This window comes from Manis pentadactyla, chromosome 7 (assembly GCF_030020395.1).
Source record: "Manis pentadactyla isolate mManPen7 chromosome 7, mManPen7.hap1, whole genome shotgun sequence".
Classification (NCBI taxonomy): domain Eukaryota; kingdom Metazoa; phylum Chordata; class Mammalia; order Pholidota; family Manidae; genus Manis; species Manis pentadactyla.
The window spans coordinates 121,454,180-121,476,561 of record NC_080025.1 but is presented as its reverse complement, the minus strand read 5'-3'; the positions used below and the strand labels follow the sequence as shown (position 1 = coordinate 121,476,561).

Genomic DNA, 22,382 nt, shown 5'->3' with positions numbered 1-22,382 from the left:
ATCTGGACTCGACAGGGAGGAATTACTGGCAGAAGGAGAGGAGGCAAGCCAAGTAGGCTGGTGATAAAGCTGAGATGCCCAGCCAGAGGTAGAAGGGCAGAAATAAGCTTTTAACTAGCCAGAACAGGACGTGATTTTTTTAGAGCTACCTAATTAAGATATATTTAGCTTAACACTGTGGTCATTTGAAAGACCTTTAAAAGACACTTAAAGTTTTTATAAAAGTTTTCCACCATGCCCTTGTGTTACATTAGCTTATTTTATTTCAGTTTTCTTCAGCACACTAAAAATACAAATTTTAGCTTAGTATCTATTACACAGTTGTTGGAAAGCTGAGAAAAAAATGAATAATACAGCAGCTTTTTTCCCTTTGTTTTATAATTAAGGTTTCAGTATGTTTTAATGTAGGACTATTTTACTTCAAAAACCTCTGTTTCCCTATCAGGTTATATACTTGCATAACAGAAAGTAATAGTATTATCCTTTGCCCAAATATGATACGTACTTTGATACAAATACCTTCATACCTGGTGTGAACAATTATAGTCCCCAAATTTTGCCATAGTAATGAATGCATAGCTCCATATAGGAAATATAGGCTCCATAGTTCAATAGATCTAAAGACCTGAAATACAGAATTTGGGTCCAATTTCAGAACACCCTGAATGTCATTTCTCTGTTAGACCATACCTCTTACTTTTTCATTATGAGCTAGAAAAGGCACAGAGCATTTCAATATAAATGTAAGATTTGCTTCTCCACTCAGCTCATTTCATTTCCAAAACCTGTTTCACCTTCACCTATAATTGAGAAATTTAAGGCTCCTGTATGCTAAACACCTGTAGACAGACAGAAGCCGTCATGACAGAGGCACATACGCATAAGAAGAGTAAAGCTGTTCCTGCCATGCGGATTTTCTTACATAAAACATACTTTTCTCAATTTCTGCAGGAGATTCTTATGCATTTTATCTTTAGCCTAGAGATTGATAAAGAATACTTAAAACATTTGTTCTGTGTACACAATTTGATTTATTTTCCTTACTAAAAAGTATCCTTATCCATTCTTACCCCCTTCTTTGAAACCTTACTACTGTAATCATTTCTATTTTGTTCTCCTTGCCTTGTTTAGTAAGAACTGAAAAGGAAGAATTAGGAGGTTTACGAAGAAAATATTGATCGTTAGAGACTTTACATGGTATTTTTTTCCATGGATGGCAATTGATATAAAAAGTAAAAACCAGTGTAGTGGTGATCCACCTAGCTAACAATGGAAGTCATGATATTCCTCTTTCTCCTCTTTCTTCTAGCAATGGCTCAGCAACATCAGAAGACCTTTTCTGGAAACTCGATGCCCTGCAAATGTTTGTCTTTGATCTACACTGGCCAGAACAAGAATTTGCCCACCACTTAGAGCAAAGACTTAAACTAATGGCCAGTGATATGATAGAGGCCTGTGTCAAAAGGTAGACATGTATTTTCAAGTTGCTGCTGAATCTGCCAGCACCCAAAACACCACTTTTCACCAAGTCCCTATTAGATAATTGTCACAAGGGAAGTTTCAGTATGTCCTATTCCAAAATGTAATGGACATTGGGCTCCCTGTTCTAAATACTGGGGACCCATGTAATTGATAATTTTTTTCAGGTCTTCTAACCATTACCCTCCTCAGTAGTACCCATAGCATATTAATCATTTCTGTTCTACTTATTGTTATCTCTCTGGGAATACTGTGCTCTAAATTCCCAAGGCAGTACTTCCTGAGACATATGGAAAAGGTCTGCTAAGTACTTTATGCACTGTGCCCTGTATTCCTGCGCCGTGAAATGGCATAAGCAAACTCAGATTCTGATCAGTGCTGGCAGTTCTGTCTTCTTGTATTCTCAGTCCACATCAGATGAATTCCATGTGTCCATGTACATTCTTCAGAATTTAACAAGAAATAGTTATGAGGCTTTGGAGTCTTCCCAATGTGCTTTCATTTTTTAAATAATTCTTACGAAGTCTTAATAAGCTGAGCACTGTTTTTCCCATTGGCCTTGTTCCTGATATACACAAGAACAATGTGGGCAGCATATTGAAGAAACACTGATTGAAGCAACTGAATAATCCAAAATTACTGAAAGCAAGAAAAACCCTGTCTTTAGAATAACATTTAGTGGCTTCCTAAGGCAAGGCCATGAATTAGCTTATTTAATGTTCACAAAAATCGTGTTCATCATCTGTGATTCACGTGTCCCAGATTTGTGAATAGTCTTTCGGTACTTTGGCCAAACCAGTTCCAAATTGCCTGTTTTGCAGTTTCTTTCAAAAACCTAATTGCCACTTGGGGTACTTGAAAGAGAATCTAAGTGACATGACGTAAAAGATTTACAGATTCTGTGTTGTACATTAATGATGACATTTTACAGTCTTCCAGACCTGTACTTTTTCCAATTTGGTAAACCCTCACATAGATGGATTGTTCTGCCTTAATGCAATGAAGCAAGTGATTTTTTACATAGATGTTAGTTCAGGCAGTTAAGAGAAACCATAAGGTTTTTCCACTAAAGGTGCCTACATGTAACAAAGAGCTTCATTTGAGTAGAGATATTGTCTGTTACTGCAAAAGCTATGTGTAATATAAAATATCCCAGTCTGATATTTCATTTAAGATACCTCAAGAGCGTTCCACCCTTAGCTCCCAAGCAATGCCGCATTCCTTATTTGCATGTTTTAAATTAGCCTCTTGTAGTGTTGATTTCAATTATACAAAACAGGTGGGACGTATGTCAGAATTTCTTCCTCTGAATTCATGTTTTAATGAACAGAACAAGAACGGCATTTGAACTCAAGCTGCAGAAGGCAAGCAAAACGACTGACTTACGCATTCCGGCTTCCATGTGTACAATGTTTAATGTCTTGGTTGATGCCAAAAAGCAAAGCACCAAACTCTGTGCCCTGGATGGAGGACAGGAGGTAAGTGGGTTGAGTGTCACATGTGGACATGCAGCACAGGGTATCTGACAGAGGAGGGTGCTCTTACCAGAAGTCTCTAATTTGATTAGGTTTTAAAAGCTCAAATTCTCCAATCCCAGTGTTTATAGTCTTCACTGTAATAATGGACTGCCCTTTAACCTCTATTGGTAACAGTTTCTTCTTTTTTATAAGGAGTATTGCCTAAAATTTTACAAGTGGCCACTGAATTTCAGATAAACCTTTTAACAACCTAGTTGTTGTGTATTTACATACACCTTGCTTTTCACAAGCATATGAGAAAGCTAGAAAGCTACCTGCTTTGTTTATACAAATCTAGAGTATCCATAGTTTGCATCTAAAAATCAAGCTATAGAAATTAGCATATGAAATAGTTTATGTATATACAAAGTTTTCCCATTTTTAAAGACCAAGTAGAAGCATACTTGAAAATTAGGCTTCATGTTGTTTTCTTTTTTTAATAAATGTCCCATTGTTTCCATTTGATTTGTATTTTGTTTGGTTCTATATTCACAAATGCAGTTTATTTTACCCTATGACTTATTTTGTTGAGAGTGACGATTGAGTGAACATACATCCATTTTTCTTAGATTACCTGTTTAATTTGACATTTTGTTGCCCTTTTCCCATTGTAATTACTTTTCTTATGTACTCCTTATGTTCTCCTTCACCGTCTTTTTTTCCCCCATGGCATGATCCAGTTTGGTAGTCAATGGGTAAGTCTCGTCTTTTTTTTTTCTTTTTGTAAAAGCACATTTTCATTTGAATTATTATTTTTATGAATGCACACTTTTGTTTTCATCTTTTCAAAGTAGAATTCATAGGATGAATTCCATTTTCAGGTTTTTGGTTACTATGCACGTATATAATACTAACAGCTTACCGTAACATAGCAATACCCAAAGACATATTAAAATGCATGTAAATACTTATACCTTAAATAATACCCAGGGGGATGTTTCTTCTGTGTTAGGCTACAGAATGTACAAACTACTCTTAGATTTTTAAAGATAAAATTATTATAAAACAAATGAATTCACCCTCTCGAACTAAATTCTGAAGAAATTCAGAGGCAGAGTGAGTATTAACATTTTCAAGATGCGTGTACCTATGCTGTCACTAGTACTAGAGGAATTTAGGGTTTGGAGCTTTAAGTGACATAGAGCATGTGTCAGGGTAACCTGCAGCTGTAAGAACGGAGAGGCCACTCTCAGGGCCACTTCATGCAGAAGAGCCTGATGGTGGTTTTCAGTGAGGCACATGCCCACTAGTGATACGGTCTTTCCCCCCTCTGGCCTGGGATGTGCACTTCATCAGAGGCAGGGGGGAGGCCGGCCTGTGTCAGCCTTTCCCCTCCCCAACACTAGGCTGCCTGCCGGTTATCAACCCCAGCTTCAGAGGAACATGGTTTGAAAACCTTTATGCATACAGGATTCACTAATTCATATATATGTGTATTTTTTGATAAGTCATGGATATGTTAAATCTTACAAGTCTTACAGTTGACACCTGGGAGTCAAACTCAGGGTGACCCTTTACAGGGCCAACAATACTCCTCTAAGCAGAAGGGCTCAGGTACCTGTGAAGGAGGATCAGAAGGCTCACTCGTTGTGAATTTCATTGTTACTTAACCCAGATATAAACATTAGCTATTTGGCCATAATTTATACGCCTGTTCACATATATTTCACTCTTTGAGCAATTCAGGGGGAAAAGATGTATTTCTAATACCATAGCATACAACCTTGCAGTTCTATTAAGTAACTGATACATAAGTGTTATAGAATGTTCAGTAATTATCATTCTCTGATTACTTACAACATGATTTATTATCTCTCATTATCTGAATGAGGAGGCAGCTGTCTTGGATAACAGGGACTCATCTCTACCTCCTCATGTTTTTTCAGTACCCACATGGAAACCTTTTGATTTTCTGCTTTAAGAATGTTGTCTTAAGTCTCTTCATAAGCCCATGTATCGCTCATCAGGTTTATGGAATCATTTTATATCTTCCCATTAATACCGGACTTATCCATTCATTCTTATTTTAACACACACTGCAATATCTGAAGCACAGGAGGCACTTCATAAATACTTGTTGCATGAACGGACTGATTTGTTGTTACAGCTTTAAAAATCCTCCCCTGTAAGATGCAACCCACTCCAGTCCTTAAAAAGAAAAGCAGGCACACACGGAGATGACAAAACACTGTTGTATTGTCAAATAATTCTTTACATTAATAGGTAGATGGCTTTGCAGGGTAATCTGCTACTGTTCATTATGTCTGCACCTGTACCTTCTCACCAGAGACAATTAGTTCCCCACAACTTTCACACAATTAATATAGTTCAAAATGTGCAGGTGTAAAACCCATTAGCAACCCTGAAAAGTGGTAAACAAGAATTTCAGTGTGCAAGAAGGATTTTATACTTTGCTTTTTATCTTCAGTGAATGTAACCACATAATTGCACAGGCTTCCCCTCTCAGTATGTGCTCAAGGTAAGTTTTGGAATTGTTGCAAATTAGTAAATACATTATATGCATAGGTGAGCCAGTGGGACCCCATTCTGTAGTAAGCAACAAATAGAGTTGTTGAAAAAGCTACATTATTACACAATTTGGGACCTTGTAAAAATATGCACTGCTTAAGTAAACCTGGCAGAGATATCTTTCTAAATCACAAAGGAATTACCTCTCCCAAAATCTCCAGTAATTTGTTATGTTGTCATTGCTGGGACTCCTTACCCACGTGGCAGCCCTTCCTGTGCTCCTAAGTTATGATTCTGTTTTCTTATGTAGCACCTGATGATACAAACACGCTCGGCAGCCCAGAGGAAGGGTATTTAATGGAGTGATTAGTGAGTGAATGATCTGCTCATGTGACTGCTGTGTGTAATGAGTCAGCAATCTCAGGCCAGTCCTGTGGGGACAGATGTTGAGATCACAAAACCACCAGTGTTTAGAAACCCTTGTTACCCATCGCTGCAGAAAAGCAGATGACTGCATGGGTCTTAGGCAATCATCTGCCCTCTGAACCACGGCATCCCATGGCCCATCCATTGAGGAGGGAAGCACAGTATTGGGGCATTTGGGGAGGTCCATACCTGTGTGGGATCTGTTCCTAATTACAGAAAAATGTTTCCATCTCCAGAACTAAGAGTGGAGTACCTTTAAAATTTCATCCCAAGAGAAGGACCAAAATATTTAAGAAAATACTAGATTGGACCTGTATTTGATTAGTCTTCATTTCTTGCGTGCTTACATAATAACAAGTAAAATGATGATATTTAGCTAAGTGTAAGGAGGCCAGGATTTCAGACCCATGCCTGATCTCACATTCCCTGGGTGCCATGAATAGGAATTCCTGAATGGTTTATCTTAATCTAAGTTCAGAGTCATCTGCTGGAGAAGCAAAGCATAAACTGTTTACATTTGAGGGCAGCTGTGGGGAGAATTAGTCACAAAAAATGGGCTGGAATCAAAGCCCTGGTATGTAAGGTTATTGATCCAACTTGAAATAGTCTGATAGGAAGCTAGAGGTTTTCACTTTTGTGGACAAAACCTTTGCAGACATCTACCAAAAATGTGGTCTGTTAATCTAATTGAAAAATCTGTCAGTTGTTGCTTAGGTAACATAAACGCCTGTGAAAATAAATTCCTTTCTTATCAGTTTGTGATCTCTTTTTGTGTGTTTCTGTTTATCTTTGAAAACTATCTGGACTCCCTGATGAATAACTCTTATTAGCTATATGTGTGATGTATGGGTTATTCTCTTTGCAGAATATATATGTAAAATATGAATTCTGAGGCCACCCATCCACTCCCACTCACAATGCTCCCAGACCACCTTTACCAATTGGGTAGCTAGAGAAGATTCTGGAAATTCCCAGCAGCTTTACTATTAGTGTAAATCAGCACTAATCAGATAAGTTTACAATAGCAAACTGTCATTATAAAAACCTAACAGACATACTATTTAGGCTTGCCCCTTGGGTCGTACATTTCAGATGTATACTTCGCTTCCTTCTCCCCCTCCTCCTCTCTTCCTTCCCCTTTCCCTCTTTCCTTCCCTCTTACTTCTTTTGGCTAGGTCAAGAAAATACCAGTCTAAAGGTGTATAGTAGAGGAGAAGTTGATGGCTCGTAGCGTCCAGGGCTTTCCCTGCCTTTCAATGACAAGGGTATAAAGGACCTCTAGTGGCTCATCTCCTGATTTTAAGAATTGCCAAAATCAATCTAACCCAGCAGTTTAACATGTAGAAGCTTTACTGTTTTACATGAACTAACCTTTGATGACATACGATTACTTTTGAGTTAAAAATGCAATTTATGGCAAATAGATAAACCTTGAGGATAAGGCACATATTGAAGAATATGGCCCCATTTGGCTGGCTGGATGCCTCAACTCTGGTGTGTTCTGTGGCACTCTCCATGTAAGAGGGAAGGGAGAAGCTCACACCCCATCTTCTGTATCCTTTTCTTCTTCCACCCCAAAGAGGAGCCTCAGACTGCACACACGTCCTCCTACTACACAGACACAAATTTGAAGAGAAGGATATGGAAAGAGAATGGCAGACAGGGACAGCCAGGGCAGAGCACATCTGCATAAGCTCCTTCCCTGCCAGTCAGCTGTGCAGCATCAGCTGGAGCTGGGGGCCTCTTCTTGAACCTGAGTCTTGGGGAGGGAGGTGGGGCTGCAGGGGGGCGATCCCAGCCATGTCAACTACCAGCCACTTTTTGTAGGCTCTTTCTCTTCTCCCTTGTTTGTCTTTATTTTCTTCCCGTTTCTTTCTCTTCACGCTGTTCTAAAAACAAAATTATCAGCCCTCCTGCAATAGAAACCCACCCTGTGTTTCTGGGAGGCACAAGTTTGGGAATCAGTAGGGCTTTTAATAAGACAGTCACTTAGTATTTCACTTCACTGGGTGAAACACATGCCTAGACAGTTCCATGTATGTGGTTAATTCTAGAGCATGTGTCAACACATACACGAACACATGCAGAAGAAAATAATTCACATGCTCCAAAATTATGCTTCCTTTATTATTTATGCAGGTAGATGAGCACTTGTAACTGTCAGAGCCTAGGGAGGGAACATCTTCCCTGTGCATTCCAAAGCAGACCTAAGTTGGTGTTTTGTTCTGTGTGGAAACTTTGAGACATGTTTTCAGGAGAAAAAATAGCTTTCAGAAACTTACATCTTAGGAAACCATTCAACCAGCAGCTGTTAAGTTGGTCTAATGTTTATACTGACCTGAGTACTTTTACTCTATGCATTATGTTAGCTGTTCCAAGAAGCCTTGAACCATCAAGATAGGGTTAGTCTTTACAAGTCACATTTTCTGTGAAGTGGCTGTTGGGGACAATCGGCTGTCAGATAAATGCTTCTAAAGGAAGAATTACTGTTTAAATGAATGTGCCTTCATACGCCATAGAAGCCGAAGCTCCTGCTAATTTAAGAATGGAACTCTCTAGTATTCTCTAAAGAAAGCAAAAAAGGAGTCTTTCAGGTTCATTTTAAATACATCTTTTTTGTATTTACTTAAAGGCGTCTTTTTCATGAGGAAGTAGTAATAAAACTATGGAGCATGAGTGCCGTTTCATTATACCCTTTATGGCCTATTAATTTGTTACCATCTATTCACCTTTGTTGATGAAATTTTCATTTTGCCCTTGCCTGGGCATATTGTAAGAATTGTATAAACTGCTGCTCCCTGTGCTGACAAAAACGTCCTTTTACAGTGAACAATTGGGAGCTCATTTTATTTCTAGGGCACATTTAAAATAACTTATGAATGAGAGTTGTCAGACATGAAATGCTGTATTAATTAAATCTTTTTCTAGTCTTTTTCCTTCTCCAGCTAAACCAACCCTTTAGAAAAATACACGGCCACCTTAATTATAGAGGAGAAGACAAAAAGTATCCTTCACATTCCTCCGCCTGAATAAGAATAAGAACTCAATTCATTTATATAATAACCCCGTTAGCTGCTTAACTCAACAGTGCACATGGGAAAATTTTCAAACCTCAGTGTAAGAAGTGTTGATTGGGTGGATCGTTTTCAAGGTTTTGTTTTTCTAATGTTCAAAATGATCATTTTAAGTAAATCTGATATGTCATAACTAGTAGCTTTAAAGCATTTATGACTTAAGATGGAAGTTTTATGTCCACATCAACTAATGCGTCTTTTGTCTTTTACTATCTAGCAACAGTACCATTCAAAAATAGATGATTTGATTGACAACAGTGTAAAAGAAATCATTTCACTGCTAGTTTCAAAGGTAATGTATTATTTATTCACCTTTTGAAATCAAATTAAAAATGATTTTCAACTGAGAGTTTTAGAAATATCTTATTGTTTCTAAATATCTGAGAAACAGTAGTTTTAAAAATAGTTTCTCAAATTTAAGAAAAGTTATAAGCAAAATAGAAATACCTTTTGTCAACAACTTTTGATTTTTGGTTAATAATTAATTTTGGGTTTTCTTGCAATGATTGTCCTCTTAAAAATAAGTCTGTCTTCCAGTCATACCTTATTATTTCACATTGGTGTCCTGCTTACTCTTTGTCTTACCTCCAAGGCTGCTTTGAGTAGTCATCAGGTCTTTGAATTTAGCCTATTTGTTGTGGTGACAGCGCTGAGTCTCTAGAACTGGGGTCAGGAGCAGACAGAGAAAGCTGGCAGGAGGTGTCTGAGGTTCTCCACCCCCAGAAGTCCCCTGTGATTTCCTATTAGATGCTTCAAGTACCTTTGACAAAAGCTATGGCCTGTAATTGTATGAGTAGAGATGAAACATAAATTAGTATTCCATTGAATGATTAGATGGTTTAAAATCCTAGGAAGGCGTGACTGCCACGAGTGACATTTGAGAGCAGAGTCTGCGAGGGGAAGAGACAAGAGAACCAGGAAACTAAGGAGGGTGATGAGATAGGATGGAGGTGCTCTAAGGGGCACTTTCCTATGAGTAGGTATGCCCCTTGCTTTCACAAGGTTCAAAGAACCCCTAGCCAGCCTTCATAAAACAGTTGCAAGAATGTACAAAAAGCAAAGGGAAAACCACCCCCAATTTAACAGACGAAGGACATGTTGTTTAGAAAAGAAAAAATAGACACCCAATAAGCACGAAAATGTTGGGCCTTATTAATAATTGAAGGAATGAAAAAGAAACCCTACAGTTCATATACTTTTTTTCCTAGCAAACTATCATGGATGGATTTAAACTAATAACCAGTTTTTGAAAAAGTGAGGTAGGACACCCATTTCCTTTATATAGGAGTATTAATTATTATGACCTTCCTAGAAGATAGTTTGGAATCGTCCTAGAGTACATTAATCTCTTTATCAAGTACATTAATACCCTTTTACCTAATAATTCTTTTTGTATTTTTCCTTAACCACTCAGAAGAGATGCACAAATATATATATATTTTTAAATTTATTTATACAGACACACACACACACACACTGATATTGTCACATAATCTCTAATGCAAAATTGGACACAACTTTAATCTCTAACATGAGGGGAATGGTTAAGTATGGGACCTCTGTAAAGCAATCAATCTTTCAAACACTACTGAGGATAAAGGAAGGGTTTCAGAATATAATATTAAGTGGGGAAAAAAAAGCTGAATATTTAGAAATGTAAAGTATGACCAGAATTTGCATCACATAGAGAAAAGGCAGTATAAACACCAAAATGTTGACAAAGCTTTCCTCTGGGTGGTGGGTTATGGTTGATTTGGGGGTTTTTCTTCAAATTTTTTTGTATTTTTCAAAATCCTCAGGTAGCAGGTCATGAGGTGAAAAATAGCCCCCAAGAAAGATGATTTTATAACAGCACTACCTCACGGGTTTGTTTTTGTTCCCCGGACATCTACCACCGCAGGAGCACCTACACATTCACATACAGCGCCCGCGGAGCAGTCCGCAGCACTGCGCAGTCAGCCGGCTCCAGCGAAATAAAGCTAATACTGCACCTTCCCTGCCGGGGAGCCGTCCCTGGAAACTGTACCCAGGGGAGCCTCCCCATCATCACAGCCCTCCTGTGGAAGTTGTCTTTTATGAGAAGGGTGCATAATGGAAGGCATTGACTCGCACTCTGGCATGCATTGAGAAAGTGTTAACTAGGCAACAAGGAGAAAAGGCAAACTAGTTTGGAGTTTTTGAAGGGAAGGGAAGGTCACAAAGGAGGCTGGTATGGCTGCACATCATCTCTTTTCTGGCAAAGTAAGAAACTTAAATTTTTCTATATTAAATGCATCTGGTTAATTCAAAAAAATAGCATATTTGAGTCACAAAAAGAAACTGTTCTAGCTAGAGATCAGTGCTATCCAGTAGAGGCATCTGTGACATAAGAATGTTTTTCCAGGATCATCCAATACAGTACCTGCCAGCCATGTATGGCTGTGGAGCACCTGAAATGTAGCTGGTGCAACTGAGGAGCTGGAATTTTAATTTTACTTAATTTGAATTAATTTGACTAGCCTAATATAACCAGATATTATATTTGGTAATCAGATCTAGATTCCAGTTTTTCTCTATGCATCATTTCTCATGCAAATAGTACTTATTAACAATCTTTCATTCTTTGGTTGAAAAGTATAAAATAAGTTAATCTGATAGTTGGAGACAACCGTCTTAAGCTCCCATAGGAGACGACAATGCGTGGCAGTTTTTCTTTCATTAAGCAAATATGAATGTGATTCTGTAATGCAATTCTTAGATGTTAGTGTGCCAGAAACTTACCTGAGAGCTTGTTAAAATGATCTCCAACAATTCTGCATCAGAAGTTTGGGAAGAAGGACAGTAATGTGCGTGTTTAACCAGTCCAGTCCCATGCTGATTTGGACGTAGGGGTTCAAGAGCCAGACTTTGAGAAACGCTGCTCTGACGAAGCTCTAGCCAGGCTGTCATGCAGACTCTTTCTAAACTTCGGTATATTAAAAGGCAAAACAACCTCTAAGATACTGTATTCACATTTGTTTCCACCAAAGAAAAAATATTTTAAAAGGAGGTGTTCATGAAGAATTACTGTGAAACATGTTATTTCGCTCAAACGAGGCACCTGTGCAATGGGTAATCTCACTTATTTCACAGATGAGGACATAATCCTCAAAGTAGTTTAGTAAACTGGCCAGAGATACACATCCAGTTAGTGAGTCAGGATTCAAAGTCTAAGCTTCAAATTCCTAATCCAGTGCACTTGCTCATTGCAGACCTGCAGGAAATCAGTAAAAAAAAAAGAAAAACAAAAATACTGTAAAAATTGAATCTATCTTCTATGTTAACTGTCTTTACTCCATCAAATTCTATAAGTCATGCCTATACATTTTATAGTATATTAAGTCAATATAAAGTAGATGGATAGAATAGTGAATTTCTTGTTGTATCCCAAATGTTTCTTCCCATATTTTAATTGTTCTGTGCATATTGATAAATATATTAGCTACATTTGGAGAAATAAGAAGCAACACTTCCTCTTTTTTGCCTCCACTCTTCAATCCCACCTCCATATCCTCTGTGTATCCCACATATCTCCACAGATAATTTGAGTGAGCCAGGGCTCTCGGTCACACGTAACACTCAAAGTGTGCGTCCCAACTGCGCATGTATTTTACATGCTTCGAGAACATCTTGGCATCCCATCTCTGCATCCTCTCTCCACCTAGAAGCTAAATGCTGGTTTTCCTTGGGTTCCCATCTTGAGTCCTCTTTTGAACTCATTCCACAAAATCTCTATGCTTTTCACACTTGTGGCTTTAACTGTATGCAGATAATTCATAACTCTGTACTGAGAGGCAGTGTGGAATCATGGTTAAAACTTCAGACCTGAGGAGTTTAAAATCTATACCGTAGGAGCACTGGGAAGTCTCTGAAGGGCTGGGGAGGCAGAAAGCAGGGGAGGAGATTAATCATGCTTGCATTTTAAGAAGATTCACTGATTGCCTGTAGCAGGCAGATTGGAAGGGGGGTAGTGAGGAGACTGTTATGTTGCCTCTGGTAGACTAATCCCAACACATTTTAAATTGTAAGATAGATGGAGTGCTGTAGGGTGAATGTGTCCTCCCAAAAGTCTTGTGTTGAAACCTAATAACCCCTAATGTGGTGTTAGGAGAAGGGAACTTTGGGAGGTGCTCTGGAGCTCTCATGAATGGATTACTGCCCTTATTTAAAAAAAAAAAAAACGCCCACAGAGCTCCCTAGCCCCTTCTGTCATATGAAAATACAGACAAAAGATGTCATCTTTGAATCAGGAGGTGATTCTCACCAGACAGACACCAAATCTCCTGACATCTTGATTGTGGACTTCCCAGCCTCCAGAACTGCGAGAAATAAATGTTTATGACTTATAAGCCTCCCAGTCTAAAGTATTCTATGCAACAGGTTATAGCAGCCTGAACAGACTAAGACAAGGGGTTCATAATAGGGAGAGAAAAGAAAATGCTAAGGATAGCTCCTGGGCTTAAGGCTTGAAGCATGAGATGGATGTTGAAGCCATTCATTGATGTAGGTGTGCCCTGGAAGAGAACCAGATTTAGAGAGAAAGTCAGTATTGGACATGTTGAAATTAAGCTACTCTGAGATACCTGAAGGAGGAGATATCAAAGAGCCATTCAGATATTTGGGTCTGGAGTTTGAAAGAGGAATATGGGACCAAAATATCAATGTGATGGTAAAATTTCAGCCATTGGAAATGATTCTGTATCAGTGGCTGCTGTTCTTAGACAGATGTTCTATAACTAGAACCTCTATGGAAAAATGAAAAGCAATCTTAAAAGGAAAAAATAAATAAAGGGGCTTAGTTTTTACTGAGAAAAAAAATGATAGCAGGAACATTATTTTCCTGCCAAGGAAAGGATACAAATATGTCATTTATTGCCACCTTTTATTAAAATTAATTAAATTGGCCAAAGCGTGGAATAGTCAAAGCTGGACTTTGTTCCTGTTTCTTCATGTTATCAGTTGGGTCTCCTTGGACAACACAGTTTCCTCATCAGAAAGGCAGGAACATTAGATGAAAAAATATCCACAGCCTTTTCTCATTCAGAGACAGAGATCTTTATATACACTTCTGTATGGAAGCTTCTGCAGACCCACATGTCTTCTCCCCAGGCTCTAGGGTCCATAGCACACACCAGGCTAGAGCTGGAACTCTGAGATCATCTAGCAGGGACTTTTCAGACAATTTTATAATGTTTATAATGTATCTTTATATGCTTTTATAAGGTATACTTAATGTCCTCAAATACGTCTTGGCACCCTAAAATATGACACTTAACGGAGCAAAGCTGCTCTGATTGAGGAGGGGAAGAGGCCTGGCACCCTACCTGTGTGGCCTCATCTCCCAAGGCACACCTGATCATGAGAGACCAGTCTCCATGTTCGTGGATGAGGAAACAAAGGCCCAGGGTCATGTGACAGATAGCCACAGAGCCAGGACTTGACTCCTGTGGTCCCTAAGCCTATAATCTTCCCACAGAATCCCAAGGAACCAAGCAAGAGCAGAGAGGAACAGTGGGAGCATCACCTCCCTGTCTCCTGGTGTCCCTTTTACATCTGGGTAGTACTGATCAGCCTGGGTGTCCCTCCTTTGACGTTTGTTCCATGCAGGCACACATGCTTGGGCAGCTTGGGCAGACAGTCTGGTGGGACAGCTGTAAGTCAGGTGGATGCGAGTGGAATTCCTTGAGTGTAACATGAAGATAATGAAGAAAAACTGGGAGAAAGAATTGGTCAGGGGAGATGGTCCACAGCAAAGAATAGAAAATCCACTCTCGTAAGGGACTCTAGTAACAGGGGCTCAAATTCTGAGTATGAATTTTTTAATTCATAGCAATATACTCAACTTCCTAAATCCTGGACTGATGCAAAAAGGGAATTAAGAAAGTCTATACACTATCCCATTAAGTACCTGTAGAGAGATAGATATATAGGCGTAAGTATATATACACATACATATTCTTTCTGATAACCTAGAATATTTTCCCCTGAGTTTTTCTTAAGCATAAGATGGAAGAAATGTCCAACTTGACTACCTAGATGATATAAATAACATACCTCACCACCTCAGCCTGGTGAGATTGATTAAATTTACTTATTTGGATCAAGGCCATATATTCAGAAAACGTCTGTTCAAATTCCAAGTATGTGCTTAAAAGGAATAACACACTATTAGGAGCCAATGGGAGAGAGGAAATACAGAATAAAATAGGTCACTCTATTTGTGGAGACAAGGGCAAAAGGAACAATGATGGAAGTGTGGAGAATGCACCAACGTCTGGGTTAAAGGAAGTTGTCTTAGATACTTTGTGGAACCATGTATGTTATGAATAAATACATCTGTCAATTACAATCCGTCCTTAATACAGATGTGCATAATGTGGAAAGACCTTCTAGGAGTCACTGGGACAAAGTTCAAAGAAGTAGCTTCACAGTTGCAAAGAAGAGGATGAGGGAGAGAGAATTGCATTGTATATCGTAACCAACATTCCAGGGAAACCTGTTTTCCTCCCCTCCATGAGCTTCTGGTTCCATGTGGATTTTTAACAGTACTAGCTAGTCTTCATCTTACCAAATAAGTATAAAATATCTGCTAGTAGTCATCTCCAGCCCCACAGGCCTGCCCCCTCAAAAGAACACCTAGTTTTTCAATGACAGTTTTATTTACAGATGACTATCTTTATACTGTGGAAGGGTTTATAACTTGCATTGTAAATGATGCAAACATCCCTTGTTTACTTCATGAACTGTCGCAGCTGAAAAAGCAGGAACTGTGTTTTGAACCCAGCAATCTCTAGCTGAAGTCCTCCCTCTACTTAGAATTTGTAGTTCTACTTTCCATACATATAGGAAAAGGAGTCTTAGACCCTGTTAAAATTCAACAGGAAATTTAAGCCAACATGCCTTGTGGCACACTTCATGTTTCATTGTACTAGTCATTCCAAAGTGCTTTTCGTCTTTAATTTCCTTGGAGTACATGAGGCAAGGTTGGTAATTACCCAGACAGACTTTAGGTGTTAAATATTATTCAAACAAACTCAGTAAATGGCATCCACAATAAAGAGCAGGGAAACAAAGAGATTACAGTGTTTCATTCCAACCCCACACCCTCAGGAGAGCACAGAACACACGGCAAACCCATTAGTGTTTATATACTCCCTGAGCTATACTGAGAAGCTCACAGGAAGCAGTTAAAGGCACAGCAACTAAACCAGCATTGAACTGGATTTCTTTGGAATCTTGCTGTTTCATGCAATTAAAAGCCAGATGGAAAATATATACAAATAAAATATATCATGATTAGTCAATCCTGATGTTAATAGAGTTTGGTTTTTAAGGTTGCTCGTCTACTACATGTACCTCCACAAAATCTTATGGATAAAGCCTTCCTGGAGGAACTGTATGGCTCGGCTAGTTGATCCCTGGTGGTGCAGGCACGGCTCACCGCCATGTAAGCACAGAGTCTCTGCTTTGTTGTGCCTCCCCAGGGACCATTTGGGGTAGGAAAAAGCTCAAGGAGAGGCTCTCCACTCTTGTTAAAATGGAGGCAAAGAATGCTGTGACATGGATGCGGCAGACCACAGGTCCACGCATAGGACATCCTTGGATGTAACCCAGTGCTGCTTCATACCCTAAAGAGCAGGTGAGCCAGACAGGCTGCCAGCTGCCACAGAAGGGAAACTTCTGCCCTACATTCATCTGTCCCTGGGCTCCCCGTTGCTTTCTGTTTGCTGTCTACACTGGCACTTAGCCCTGTCTGCCTTGTGTCATGACCAGCTTTTCTCTCTCCCATTAATTTGTATGGTCATGGACGGAAGGATCTAAGACCCATATGTTTTATATTTCCCATATTAGGTGCTCAATAATAATTAAAACAAAATGACATTTTTTGAGCTCTTATGATACACTGGGCATGTGACCTATATTGTCTCCTTTAATGCTTACAGTTCTATAACATGATGATAAAGAACACAGGCTTTGGAGCCAGACCACCTGTGTTCAATGCCACCTTCCTCTGCTGCCAGCCGGATGACTTTGAAACAAATAGGATTCCACATGGGTTTTCTGATCACAGCTTCAACTCTGTTCTACCTCCATAGATACCATTTAACTGTATGAGACCCATCCACTGATAACCAAACTCATTATAATATCTGATAACTCCTTATCACTAAACAGTCCCAAGGCTATCTCTCTTACCGGTGACTTAGCATGGTTAGGTTTTTTAGACTTATATAATGGATAGTGGCTTAGCTAATCATATCAATAATCTTAACTCTTTATGTTTCTTTAGTATTGACCATTTTCACAGTCCTTTCACAAAAACCACCTCCAGTGATCTTCACACCATAATTGTAAGATGGATAGGACAGGTGTCATTCTCGCTGTTTTACTGATGAGTACACCGAAGCCAGAGAAGCTAAATGGTGCCTTATAGCCAGGTGGTGGCAGGGCTATAACTTGAATTCAGGTCTTCTAAATCCATACACAAGGTCCTTGCCTCCACCTTGCCTGGTCCCTCAGTATCACTCATGTGCTTACATATACTCACTTGAGGGCACCAGGAGCCAGGTACCGTGCCAGAGACTTCAATGGTCCAGGTTGTCTGGTAACCATAGCAATTGTCATGCTGCTTGCAGCAAATGAGATCACTGAGCACACACTGGCTCTCAAGATTTGAGTTACAAGAGACGAGGCATTTTCCATAGAGGGCCATTAAGTGTGGAATTCCCTTCCCCTGGCCTGACACGGCCCTGGAGTATTGGTCCTCTGAGTCTTTGCAAACCACATCATGTTGAGTTAGCCAGCTGTGATTGGTAAGAAATCCTAATGGGCAGGAAGAAAATGCTAAATTGACTCTTAGTTGTGAGCAATTGGTAATTTTGTGTTTTTTGCTGTTTGTATCCCTTAGGATAACTAGCCAGCCCTATGTAATTTTCATTCTTTAGAAATAAAATTAGTCAGCAGTTTGCATGATTTGGTTTCTGTATTCTTACATCATGTCACAAATGATGTGATGGAGAAACCTATAGGGAAGTTTTTGTTTCTTTTGCATAAACTATTTTGCAGTAATTGACCAGCCATAGAGAAAAGATTATCTCCTGTGCACTCTCAGTGAGTTCTCTGGTCACCAGAGACCAATAAGCTGCGTCCCTAGAACTATTATCACTTTGTTGAAGAAGCAGCTATGTGAACAAAAACGAGCCTTCGTTAATTTCCCTTTTCGTATTTAAAAAACCTTGTCAGTATTTTCCCTTTGGGAGTGTATAATTTGTCAATAGTGCATATTATTTTAGTTCTAAAGAGAAAAAATACAGGGCAGTAGATGCTTAGTAATATCTCTTACTTGTCTTCATGCCAGATCTTAGTGTTTTCACCCAATGAACTATAACTCTCCACATTTTTTATTATATTATAATATATACGTCTTAACTTTAATCTCATAGGAAATAAAATTTTAGAAATGTTAAACACTTTCAAGACAAATTTAATTCCATATTCCCTCCCTCTCCCAGCACACATGGCCCAAACCGATTGGTGCAGTGGTTGGGCCTGAGCATCTGAATCAGGGCTGTCACTGCAATCTAGTTAGTGCTCTTTCCATTGTACCCGGCAGCGTGTTCACCTCTTGTATCTCTCCAGCTACTTCTGAGAGCTGGGAGGACCCTTCTGTGGCCTCCTTAGAACCGCTGGGTAAATGCGGGTTAGAGCACATCAGACTTGATTTCAGTATTGCAGGACCTACAGGTGTTACACCTCCCTTTCATTACAGGATTGTTTTATTCAGCCTCTTCTGTAGGTAGAAAAATGTGGGGAATGGTCAAGTGATGTGTGACAGAAAGGAATTTGATTAAACTTGACCATCATTGCCTCTAAACATCTATATTGAAGTTGGAAAATGTTTTAAGGAATAGTCTCAGGAATTTAAAGTTACTTACTAGTTGGAAAATGTTTTAAGGAATAGTCTCAGGAATTTAAAGTTACTTACTAATGGTTTTAATTATCTCACATGTACAGTGACCAGACTCCTGCTGCACATTACTCTTTTATCTTAAAAAAAAAAAAGTTTTGTGTATTATTTCCAGCAATGGAAATGGCTCTTAGAGTTCATCTTCAAAATGAAAGAGTAAACTTCAAAAGTCTGCCCCTCAGCTGTCAGTTTATCTATGGTGGGTTTCTGTGCCCTGGGAGAAGCGGGTCCATGAATTGTTTGCCCTGTTAGCCAATGTTCTAAATACTCATGAGAAACTGTATTACAGTTTGTTTCAGTGTTGGAAGGGGTGTTATCTAAGCTGTCAAGATACGATGAAGGCACTTTCTTTTCATCCATTCTGTCATTCACTGTAAGTATTCGAATTGAGTTCTCTTCCGCTGCTGTTTGACTGTTGTCATGGTATTTATCGAACAGCTAAGAAAATAATTCTCCTAATTGTCTCTTTTCTACTGAAGGTGAAAGCAGCTGCAAAATATGTTGATGTTCCCGTAAGTATTTTCTTACTTGCTTTTTAAAATTATATGGAATTCATTTTTTGAAGGATCATTATGGCTCACCCTGGGTTTATTTCAAATTTTAAACCAGTGTCATTCCCTCAGGGAGCAGTTTATTTTCCTTTAGCAAGTGCTACCCCTCATAACAAGGCTTGGCAAGGTGATTTCAGTGTACTTTTTCTGTTGTAACTTGGAAAGTATTATGGAGGTCAGTTCATCAGAAGAACATGTCAGCTCAGTTGCAGAGGGTAGTTACAGCACTCTAGGACAGGGTAGAAAATGCCTCATACTATTTACAGAAAAATGCTTCCTCTCCCTTCCCTTTATATCAGAGTTGTAACAGGTTTCTTATAGGAGTTAAAGTAACAATAAAAATAAACCAGTTAACCCATTAAAACAAAAGTTTAATGAGAAAAAAAAATGAACCAGTTAAATCAAAGAACTGGTTTTCTAAATACAAAAGTGTTATAAATCAGTATTCACTTATTTTAACATTTGGCTTACCACAGAATTCTTGAGAAATAATCTGTAGCCTGGAAATTTGTTCAAAGATTAAGATATACTATGAGAGGAAATTATGAAACTTACTTAGCTACAATGAAAACCTTGACATAATATATATAATCATATCAGTCCAGCATTTTTAAGTTGACAATCCTAACAAATTAGTTTTTAGCTTAAATCCCATTATCACTTATATGACCAAGGCCTAAGATGTTCTGTTTAATCATATCTCTTGGCATACTTTTCAATTTTCAAAAATTTGAGCACAATGAAAATAAACTTAAAATTTAAAGCTAGACAATATAAGTCATCTCCTCTTTAGTTAAGACTGTGCTTGAGTAGTGTCACATCTTTAGACTGCCATTATTATGAAGGTTAGCAGTTTGAGTACTGGTAAGCTTTGCACATCAGTTGTAGATGGCTCTTATTTTTTAAATGTGTAATTGCATTTGACACTATGGAATAAATAGTCCTCTGATTTATTGCTCCTATGGTTATTACAAGTGAACAATTTAAATGAAAAGACCATGGACTTTCCAGATTTTGCATGGGGTTTCTTTTGAACTGTGCTTTATTGTACAAATGATTCCCAAAAAGTCTTGACATACTGCTTGTTTTATACCTAGAATCAGAAAATCAGTACTAGATGATAAGCAAAGTAATACTTGTAGGGGCCTGCAAAGCAGCAGCACAGGAGAGAGAAAAGGAAAATTAAGGGGAAGTGTTTATATTTTCTATTTTGAAAAGAAAGACAAATAGTCATAGAAACACATGAACTTCATTAAAATCCCTAACACATATTTTATAATGTAGTTTTTATTTTGAATTACAGATGGAATGGGACCCATAATTATTCCTTTTCTTAGGACTTTTAAAGTTCTTGATTTGACCCAAACTAGATCTGTTAGCCCCATAGAATTTCAGAGTTGAAAGATACAAAAAGTGGCTCATTCACTGCCCTTCTAATGGAGAAAGTCCCTCCCCTAATATCCCTCATAAATATTCATTCAGGTTCTTTTAATGTTTTCAGCAATTGCAGACTCACCATAAGGCAGCCTCCTCTTACGTTCAGTGAGTTGAAATTCTGTACCTCTGTGAATTCCACCTTGGTTCTAATCCCTCTTCCCATGATAGCCCTTCAAATATTTGATGATAATTATCATGCCTCTTCCCAAGAGATGTTGGCTATTCAAAGGGATATATTGTCCGAGAAATTCTTATTTTCTATACTTTATTTCTACATCCCCAACTTCTTCACTGAACTCACTAATTAAATATTTATTTAACACATACTAAGTGCTATGCCCTGGGCATAGATGTTGACAATATACAATTCCAGCCCACAGGTTGCTCGATGTCTAGGCGTGAAAGAGTGAGGGGAATAGACATATCATGAAAACAGCTATAGCAATTGTACCCAAACTCTTTATCATGCCAATAACTCTCTAGATGAAGTATAGCTTACCAATGTCACTATTAAATCAAATGCCCCCCAGAGCATACAAAACCACAGAAGCAATCTAGCTGTGGCAGATTACTAAGGGAAGGACTTCTTCAGATCTGGACATTACACCTCTATTATTGATATTTATGAATACTATCTTCAAAAGTCATGAGGTGCTGTTGGCTTACTGTTTTTTATGCCAGAACTCCAACAAATATGCCTCTCTGAAGCAGTCTTTTAAGGAAAAGCTTATGAGAAAAAACACTAGCTCAGCTTTCACAGAAATTAACTCAAAACTGATCAAAGACCTACCTGTACAATGAAAACTATAAAACTTATAGAAGAAAACAGAAGAAGAGTTATGTGTGGTGTTGAGTCTGGTGATGAGTTTTTAGATACACCACCAAAAACATCCATTAAAAACTTTGTAAAGTGGACTTAGTAATAAGTCAAGAGTAGTGAAGACAAGCCACAGACACATGTCAGATAAAAGACTTCTGTCTAAAATGTATGAAAAACTCTCGATACTCAACAATAAAAAATCAACCCAATTTAAACATGGGCAAAAGATTAGAATGGACACTGCAGCAGAGACATGTAGGTATCATAAATAGGTGAAACCCAGGGAAATTTCTGGAGCCAGAAACTGTTCCATGTAATACTGTAAAGGTAGATACATGACAATACACATTTGTCAAAATAACTTTACAGGACAAAGATTGAACCTGAATATATACAAATTAATTAGTTAAGATGTTATGTGATCCCAGGATGGAAAGGACACTGTGATCAAATAATGTAACTCAATACAAATGTGCAGAATAACCTCACTGACTGAAAAATATGGAAAAGTACTGATCTCAGTCACTTTGGAAATGTAAATTCTAAAAATAAAGGAAAAGGAACAATATGTAAGTATTGCACTGTAGCTAATAAAGTGTTTCCACACAGGTTAACAATTCAGAA

The 22,382-nt window shown here is 38.4% G+C and overlaps 1 protein-coding gene across 21 annotated transcripts in view; it reads left to right on the top strand.

The window, feature by feature from the left end:
- CADPS2 (calcium dependent secretion activator 2) overlaps positions 1-22,382 on the top strand; it is a 508,494-nt gene that overhangs the window by 451,110 nt on the left and 35,002 nt on the right. For 9 of the 21 annotated variants that reach the window (XM_057504726.1, XM_057504718.1, XM_057504712.1 and 6 more), the window contains 6 exons: positions 1,310-1,465; positions 2,810-2,957; positions 3,677-3,691; positions 9,183-9,257; positions 19,240-19,323; positions 19,430-19,462. In XM_057504726.1, coding sequence (XP_057360709.1) covers positions 1,310-1,465; positions 2,810-2,957; positions 3,677-3,691; positions 9,183-9,257; positions 19,240-19,323; positions 19,430-19,462 — 511 coding nt within the window. The remainder of the gene's footprint in view (positions 1-1,309; positions 1,466-2,809; positions 2,958-3,676; positions 3,692-9,182; positions 9,258-19,239; positions 19,324-19,429; positions 19,463-22,382) is intronic. The other 12 variants (XM_057504713.1, XM_057504728.1, XM_057504727.1 and 9 more) reach the window with 5 other exon arrangements.